Source organism: Elephantulus edwardii, unplaced genomic scaffold (assembly GCF_000299155.1).
Source record: "Elephantulus edwardii isolate Elephantulus edwardi_28Jun2011 unplaced genomic scaffold, EleEdw1.0 scaffold00110, whole genome shotgun sequence".
Taxonomy (NCBI): domain Eukaryota; kingdom Metazoa; phylum Chordata; class Mammalia; order Macroscelidea; family Macroscelididae; genus Elephantulus; species Elephantulus edwardii.
This window is the reverse complement of record NW_006399860.1, coordinates 7,619,033-7,628,314: the sequence shown is the minus strand read 5'-3', so window position 1 is coordinate 7,628,314 and position 9,282 is coordinate 7,619,033. Positions and strand designations below refer to the sequence as shown.

Sequence of the window (9,282 nt, the reverse complement as noted above, 5' to 3'; positions counted from 1 at the left end):
GTCTCTTCTTACATGTCCAAAGTATGTTAGACGGAGCCTGAGAATCCTTGCCTCCAAAGAGCCACCCGGTTTAACCCTTTCCAGGATGAATCACACACATATAGCACACAAAGTATTCACAAGAAATGAATGTGCTAGGATTTTGCATTGCTTGCAAAATATTGCAATGTGGCATTATCTGTAATGTATTATATGAAATAATGTAATGGTCTTATATGCAATAACATAATGTGGCATAAAATACGTTATGTGTTTGCACATACACATATACAAGCCCATGTATGTATACTGATTACACTTATAAAATGCATTATAGATGTTGTACATATGTGTCCATATAGAATTTTTTTCCTCTACCAAAGGAAGATTGTGTGTAAACTTGGATGACCTATAGAAGATCAAGGGAGCACTGGTGGCCTAGTGCTAAGAAGCTGTGCTGCAATTCCAAAGGCACACAGTTCAAATTCACCAGCTGGGAAAAGGATAGACAATCTCCTCCCCTGCAATTAAATGCCTCTGAAAACTCACCAGAAGGTCAGCTATGGATTAGTTCCAAATCGACTGGCACAAGACAATATAGAAGACTAAGAAACCCTGGTGGCAGTATACAGGGCTCTCACTTTTACATACTATACTATCTCTCAAAACTCAAACTCACTGCCACAGAGTTTATTCCAACTCAAAAAGGCCTTCTATTGGGTTTCTGAGGTTGTAAACTATAAAAAAGAAGAGACTGTCTATCTTTCTTGTGTGAAGCTCACTGAGGATTTCAACCAAACCCTTTGGTTGCCAGCACAACTTAATACAGTGTAGGCCACCAGAGATCCCTGACAGCAAACAAAATTAAACTCTAGTAAAATTTCACTTAGAAACCCTACAGTAAGGAGCAGAATGGAAATTGTCTCCTCCTTACAGTGGTGAGAAAGTATCCACATCATATGAAGAACATGATTCTTGTGGAACAGAAGACACCCCTCTTGTTTAGATTTCCCCAAGTAGACCTTGAGATAAGCATTGAAGTGCAAGTAGTTTCTTTGGAAACTGATCCCAGAAAATACCAGTAAGGAAAAGGGAAGGAAGAAGCCATTAATCTTATAATATCCAGTGCCAATAACCAAGTATCACTGTGAAACAGCTCACTCTCACTTATGAAAGAAACGAGTAAGTATCAAAGTTACTCCAACCAACAAGAACTAAAAGCATTTACCCAGCAACTCTTTATCTACCATTGGCTGAGGGCCATTTTATTAATATTTATTCAGTACACTTCTAGCTTGTTTTACATACAGGCATTGTGTGCTTTTGAGACAAGAGGAAGGAAAACTCTCAAGTAGAAGATGCCCATAGAAAGCATTTTAGAGAATACAGGTATCAGGCTAAATACACCTACTGGTGGAAACTATCTGCTGGTCTGTCTGAAAGTGTTTCCACCTTAACACTAGAGGAAGTGAGTCTATGAAGATAATGGATTAGAATAAGAATGCTACTCAGGAGCTCAACAGCCACCACCAGAGTGACTGTGGGCAGCTGGGCCTGGGCCCTACAGACTGGGATATTAAAACCTGACCCTCTAGCCTCAAAAAAAAAAAAAAAAATTAAAAAATTTAAAAAAAATGTTACTCAGATTTAATTATGAAAAATTATTTCTGAATTTCTAAACAAAAATAGTTACAAATTGCATGTGAAAGCTATGAAAAAGAATAGTTAATAAGCCTCTAAACACTCCACCCTCAATGAGATGGATAGAGTGACGCTTACAATGGGCATGACAGATATTATGACAATAGCGCAGGATAAGCCAAAGTTCACATCTATTGTTGATGGGGTTGCCATCAATCTTAATTGGTGTGATGGCACCAAACAACACAAACTGTTCCTGAAAAAAAAAAAAACCCTAACAAACCAACACTGCCAGCAAGTTTATTCCAACTCAAGGCAACATGCCATCTGGTTTCCCTGGCTGTGAATACTGGAGAAGAATTTCTCCAGAGTAGCTAGTGGATTCAAACAGTTGACTCTTCAGTTAGCAACAAAACATGTAAATCATGTGGCTTCTTATTGTTGTCACTGTTATGTGTCTTTGACTTGCCTGTGACATTATGTACAACAAAACTGAACCCTGCTCTATCATGAGCCAATTTCATTATCTCTGACACACTTACCTCCTTTACCTCAGTCATTGAGTCAATCCATCTTATCATTGTCTTCCTCTCCTGTGCTGTCCCTCCACCCTCCCAAGCATAATGTACCTCTCCAAGGACTGGTCCCTCCTGGCAACATGCCCAAAGTATGTCATATGGAGCTTTAAAATCCTTTCTTCCAAGGAGCAGCTTAGTTTCACCCTCTCCAAGATGGAGCTGTTTGTTCTCTTAACAGTCAGTCCATGGTATATTCTTCTCCAGCACCACACCACTCAAAGGTATCAATTCTTCTATCATCCTTAGTCATTGTCCAGTTCTCTGATGCGTAAGTATGCTTATTATTGTTAGGAAACTTCAAGTGGACTATGACTCGGTGACCCTATGATTGAAACCTTAATATATCGTGCACAGTCTTCCGTAAAAGCCCATTGTTGTAGTCACTGTGTCAATCCGTTTCATTGAGATCCTTCCTCCCTTTCATTCACACTCAACTTTTCCAAGCAAGACATCTTTTTTCTCTACATGTCTTAGCATGATGTCTTTTCCAAAATAATGACTCCCCTGAAAACATGCCAAAAGTCTATGAGAGGAAGTTTTACTATCCTTGCCTCTAAAAGGGGTACTTTCTCCAAGAGAGATTTGTCTGTTGTTTTAATAACTCATGGCACCTTCAAAACTTCTCATAGTACTGCAGCCAGAAAAAGTCAACAAATTCCTCCTAGTGTAGTAAATTATTTCTAGGAATTTAAATGGCTTAAGTGGAAAGAAGTTGAGTTTCTTCAGGGGTTTTAGTCACAACAAATTCTGCTTATATGCTATTTTTATATTTATGAGATATATTATATATGACATTTATTAAACTTCCCAGAAATTCAATCTAAAATTGAGTCCTTAGAATAATTACTAAAAAAAGTTTGTAGGGTGTGTTATTTATAGGGTCACTACGAATTACAGTGAGTCAACAGCACCTAACAACTGCAAAGTAATTAGGTATTATTCAGAGATTTGTTTAAGGATCGACTGAGTTAATTTAGAACACAGGTAAAGCATTTATAATTGTTTGGTAGTGATTAACCTTCCTCCTCTTGTCACAATTTATAAACTATTATTTCCATTACAGAAATAAGATGAGTCTTGTGATGAGTGAATGACTTGACTAAATCCATTCAACTAGTAACTGAATACGCAAAGGTTTCAGGCCTGTCCCTAAGACTCTAGACTTTCATTTTCAAAATTTGAGCTAACAAAAAATAGAACCATAACCAAATATCAATTTTTCATCACCTCATAAAATTCATCAAATCTTCAAATATAGTTGAATAGTTCTGAAAATGTTAAAGATCTCATCTTGATAGTAAATCTGACTTTATTCTGAAAGTTAGCTTGTAGATTTTCATTCATAAAATGTAATTTAAAAGATTCTTCAAAACTTATCTATATCCAATCAATGATTTACATAGTAGTCAACTAATCAAGTCTTACTACAGTATTTCTACAACATCTCTAAAAAAACATGATAATCACATGAGTATTCAACATCTTGGATACATAATTAAATACATACACCTAGTTATACCACATTTACAATGTACAGTCTATGTATCCAACTTAATTTGTCAGTTTTTACACAGCAGATTTCTATTATACCTGATGATTGTAACAAATTCAGTTTAGTTAATGAAACCATATTATACTTGATAAATCCCATGGTAGGCTAACACAGTGCACACTCATGACAACTAGTATAGCCTGTTTGCTCAAAATATTCTTTTGTTTGCCATCAATTAACCAGAACACTTTACTCTCCAAGTATCTTTTGTTAATTGGTATTTGCTGTTTAAAGTTTTAACCGAAATATACATTTCTGCCCCTAAAAAGAATTGGAAGTATTAACCTCTAAGAAACTTCCATAGCTCTTTAAAAGTACCATTATGAGATCAAAGGGGAAAATTCACAATGATACTTCAGAAAAAAATTTGCAGTGTATGGGGACACTAACTGGCATTGGGTAGTGTGATGGCGAGGGAAAGATGGAGATATATTGCCCAATGGTAATGTGCAGCAGCAGTGGGATAAGACCTATAATTTGATCATTTTAATTAAAACACCAACACCAAACTGAACTTCAAGTAAGCTAAGAGTTCAGTTGAATATCTAGTTAACATGTGTACATTATTTTAAAAAATGTTGCATGTAACATATGAAATTATTATTCCAGAAAATATTCAATTACAAGATCTGCTTTTAAAGTAATAAAACAGTGATAATTGAAGGAATTTCAAAAGTTAAATCAGACAGGGCAGTTAATGCTATAAATGAAATATGTAAGCATTTTCCTAGTAATAAAAGTCTTGTTTGTGAAACTAAATTATGAAAATGTTGCCTTATCCTACAAACCCCGTTATTAATGCATCATTATTAGCAATAGCCACAATAACCTCTTCAAAGTGGATATATGCGATTTCCAAGGTTGTCATTTTCACTAACTACCTGTTACATATGTAAACCAATTGTCTATCTGCCACTACAAATGTTTTAGCAGCACGAAATTCCCAGAAGCAAGCAGACAATCAAGACAATTCCGACAAGGTGTAAGTTTATGTGTACAGGAGATTTAAGTTTCTAATGTGCTTTTTCAGCACATTTTGAAATTGATTAGCAACACTGAAGGGGGAGGATAGGGAATGTGGCACTGATCCTGAATATAGTCTACCTCTCATACCACCCTATGCACACCCTAGGGAAGCAGAGAGAGACAAAAGAATAAGAACCGAATAAATGCAACAAATGTATTGCAAGAAAAAGAAAAGTGGCAGGGGGGTAGGAACATGGGGAAGAGTTCCTACAGCAATTGCTCTACAGAGGCAAAATGGAGAGAGATATCAAAGACTGGTTTTCACTCTGTTGCCCCCCACTTCAATCTCTAGAGTCTCCTTTTCTGGCTCCTCTCTTCTCTCCTCCCTCCCTCTCCGCCTGTAGTCTCCCCCAACCCCCGTCTCTTTTCCAGTTATATTTATAGAACATCACTGTTCCATGCCACTCACCTGTCGTCATTTTGCCATCCTTGGTCCCCTAACAGCAAATCCCGGAACCTGTACCTGGGAGGCAGAGGGGGCACTTCGCTTTCCAAATCAACCATCCTTGCTCCAAGAGTGGGAAACATAAATCGACAAACGGAGTGGAGGAGGGAGAAAGAAAGGAAATATTGCAGAGTAGAGGGAAAGGACTAATAAAATATTGTGGTCCAGAGGGGGACAGGAGGGAGCAGGGGAAGGGGTGCAGGATGGGGGAGGGGGTCTGCTTTGAGCCGGAAACAGAGGCTGGAAGGGGGCTGGCTCCTCTTTCCTGAGGGTGTGCTGGGGATGATGCAAAGGAAGCCCTGGAGCAAAAGTCTGGCTTCGACAAGAATCAAGGCTGCCACGGAACCGCCCCCAGGCTCTGTACCGCCTCTGGTCCTGAGGACTGAAGGGAGGCGGGAGTGCAAAAGTTACTTTGATGAAAAAAAACCCCACAAAACCAAAAACCAACACCCAAACCTCAAGGTGCCTAAAAAGAGGAGAAATGGTGGAAGTGTGCGTCCGAGTGAGGGTGCAGCACTTTCCAAAGAGGCTGGTAAAAGATCTCTTTCCCGGGTCAGCTCCAGTCTGCAGTTTCTGGGGGCGGCTGTGCACCTAGCACAGCCCTGGGCAGGCGGAGCGGGGGACCACGGGCTTGAGTCCAAGAAGCCACCAAACCTCTGCTCTCAGCAAACGCCCTTAGGAGAAGCAGCTGAGGGTCGAGCCAATGAGGCTCCCCCTCATTAGCATAACACCATGACGGCACGGGGTGCCTTGGGGACGACCAATGGGGGCGAGCTAATTAGTGGATCCCCAGGCTGCAGACCCTTCTCTGGCAGGTGGGGCACCGGGTGCCTGGGATCTCAGATGCTACCAGCTATTTCCCTTTGATCGTCTCCAGCCTGGATGGGCGGGGTGAAAAAAAATACACGTCTCTGGAGAGGGAATCCCCGCTTTTACTCCTAGGAAACCCCCATTATCTTACTCACTTTCTGGGGGAAAAATAAGAAGGGTTTCCCTCATCCGGAAACTGATGAAGGGCTATCATAGATTGCTAAAGAAAAATTTCTAGCGAAGCTCGTTGAAATACACAAAGATGATGGAGTAATAAGTAGCTATTTCTACTGTTGCTGCTCTTAACAGTGTTGGGAGTTCCCCACTTTGGATGGCCTTGGAAATGCTCTGATTAGTGATTACCACTTGCAGTTTTAGAAAGGAAACCAGAATTTGTTTTTCAGGATGTAACTGCTGATAGAAACATTTACATAAAAGCCCGTTCTCCCCCATCCTTGCTGTTTTGGGACTCTGTTTTGGTTTTGCATGCAATTTTCTTCCTTCTCAGAATTATTTCATCTGAGTGCATACAGACTGCAGACTTAATCAGGAGACAGACTAAAAAAGACCTTATAGGTATGCATACATGGTATGCTTTTAAGGATATCACAATGTACTCAAGGGACCATGCTTTTTCTGGGAAGCAGTAGCACATGATTGTTGGTGTGTGTCATGAAGTTAGTCGGAATAGCTGATCCACCAGAGGTAAATCAGAGGCAGTAAATCACAAAGGAGGAGATTGCACATCTTTCTCCTACAGAGCATCGGGTGGCTTAGCTCCTTCCAGTGGACCACAAGAGCTCCCTAAGGGAATATGATAGATGCTGTAAAGAATATTTAAGATACTTGGAAATGCCTATGAAGTAAGTAGAGGCAAAAAGGATAAAGATTTGACTTGCTAAGGAAATAGGTCTAATTTTGTAGAATTGCTCAATAGAGATCAAAGTAGGCAAGATCTCTAAAGAAACTGTCATGACTGGGAGAGATTAGCAACATTTTTGTTATCAAATAAAATAAAGTTAATAACTAGACCTCAGTGAAAAGAGAACAGTCTATGTCTAGCCAATCGTCTAGATTCTTCATGTTAGTTTTTCGAAATTTGTACTATCCATTCTTTCACATGAATCCTAAATTACTCTACCCTTCACTACATTCCATAAATTTTTTTTCAAGCAGGGTATATTGGCCTTCTTCCTTTAACCCCTTTGTACACCTTTTAAGCCTTCTAGTCTGCCATGCTATAAAATTATCTCTTCTACCACTCTTTTTCTAGCCCAGTACCTTGAAAATAGCACAATCTGACAAAATGTGTGCTAAGCTATATATAAAAAATTTTTATCCAATACATCAATATAATCAATACCACCTCATCTGCCTTGTCTGAGTTCTATATTTTTAATATTTATTTTTCAAGAATTTTTATAATCATTCTGCCAAATGAAAAAATTCTACCATTATATTATTATATATTAATGTATATATTGTATATTAATATATATTATTAATGTTGTTGTTGTTAGGTGCGATCGAGTAGAGTATGACTCATAGAGACCCTATGAACAAAAGATCTGAACTCTGTTCTATCCTGCACTGTCCTCACAGTTCCTGACACAACAAGAGCCCATTGCACCATGTCAATCCACCAGGTTGAAGGTCTTCTTCTCTTTCACCAGTCCTCCACCCTTTGCAGCATCATGTCTTTCTTCAAGAAATAGCAACATGTCCAAAGTATGTGAAGTGAAATTTCATCATTCTTACCTCCAAAGAGCACCACAGGTCCACCCTCTTCAAGATATATCTCTTCTCTTGGCCATCCATGCAGTGTTCAGAATTGGTGTTCATTGCTCTTGTCCAACACCACAGCTCAAAGGTGTCAATTCACTGTCCAGCTCTCAGATGCTTAGGAATTGGAAAGACCATGGCCTGAATCAGATGCACATTAGTCCTCAAACTGACACCATTACTCCTCAATAATTTGGAGAGGACCCTCACTGCAGATTTTCCCAGTGCAATGTATTTCCTTGTTTCTTGACTGCTGATACCAAGGATGTTAATTGTGGATCCAAGCAAGATAAAGCTGTTGACAGTTTCAATTTCCTCTCCATCCATCATGACACTGCTTATCTATGCAGTGGCAAGAATCTTATTATTAGTTTTAAGTAAAATAATACAAATATAACCTTTGGTTTCTATTTTTAACCATATTCTCTGCTATTAGTATGCTTTTAAACTGTGCTGCAATTCCAAAGGCACATAGTTCTAATTTACCTGCTGCTCCATAGGAGAAAAATGAGAAATCTCTTTTGTGATTAAATGCCTCTGAAAACTTGCTGGAGGGTCAGCTATGGGTCATTCCACCTTGATGGTACACAACAACACAAGACTTTAGACAAGAACAACATGAGACTTTATACTTTGGGTGTATTGTTAGGAAGGGTCAGTTCTTGGAAAAAGACATCATGTTGGAAAGGGTAGAGGGTGAAAAAAAAAGAGAGACCCTCAGTGAGATGGATTGACAAAGTGGCAGTAACAATGGATCTGAGCATGACAGAGATGATGAGAATGGTTTAGGATAGGGCAAAGTTCTGATCTGTTTTTCACAAGTTCTCCAGAAGTCATTGTCACCTCCACACCACCTAAAAATGAAACTTTACTTACTCAAGGTTCCAAATTAGTAACTATTTCTTGAAGAAATAGAAAAACCAAAGGGAAAAAAACCTATTTGCAAATTGAGACTCACAAAGTGCAGAGCATTCTGAACTGTTAGAGAAGGAAGCAGTTCAGGGAGCATTTATTAGCAAACAAAGGACCTAAAAATAATTCAATGATCGGTTGAAATATAAGTAATGGTTACAAAAGTAGGTGAGGGTAGTAAAAGAACACAAGGCACTTCAATAAAGATTAAGTGATTTACTGGCATTCAAGTAATTCACAAAATTGAATGCATCAGGTCTGGAAAAGTCCATGAGACCCTCCTTATGTCACCAAAGGGACATGCATCATTCTAAATTGACCTTGAGAAAGCATCTATTTTGAGAGTAGTTAGGAGTCTAGTTTTGTTAACATGATCAATGCTTAGTCAAGCAAAATACTAAGCAAATGAAAGTCAATTTTTCTTTAAAGTTATTTACCAAGTAATTGACTCAGATCAATGGAGAGTCACAGATAGGGCAGGCTGCATGTTTTTTATACCGAAGTTATTTTTGATTCAAAACGGGGTTTGGGGACTCAAACCTAAGCATAATTACCAT

The 9,282-nt window shown here is 38.8% G+C and overlaps 1 protein-coding gene across 2 annotated transcripts in view; it reads right to left on the bottom strand.

Moving 5' to 3' along the window:
* The window catches only part of KCNT2 (potassium channel, subfamily T, member 2), a 734,552-nt gene extending 729,150 nt beyond the window's left edge, over positions 1–5,402 (bottom strand). For both annotated transcript variants that reach the window (XM_006892105.1, XM_006892106.1), the window contains exon 1: positions 5,186–5,402. In XM_006892105.1, coding sequence (XP_006892167.1) covers positions 5,186–5,304 — 119 coding nt within the window. In that variant the 5' untranslated portion in view covers positions 5,305–5,402. The remainder of the gene's footprint in view (positions 1–5,185) is intronic.
* Between the last annotated feature and the right edge of the window lie 3,880 nt (positions 5,403–9,282).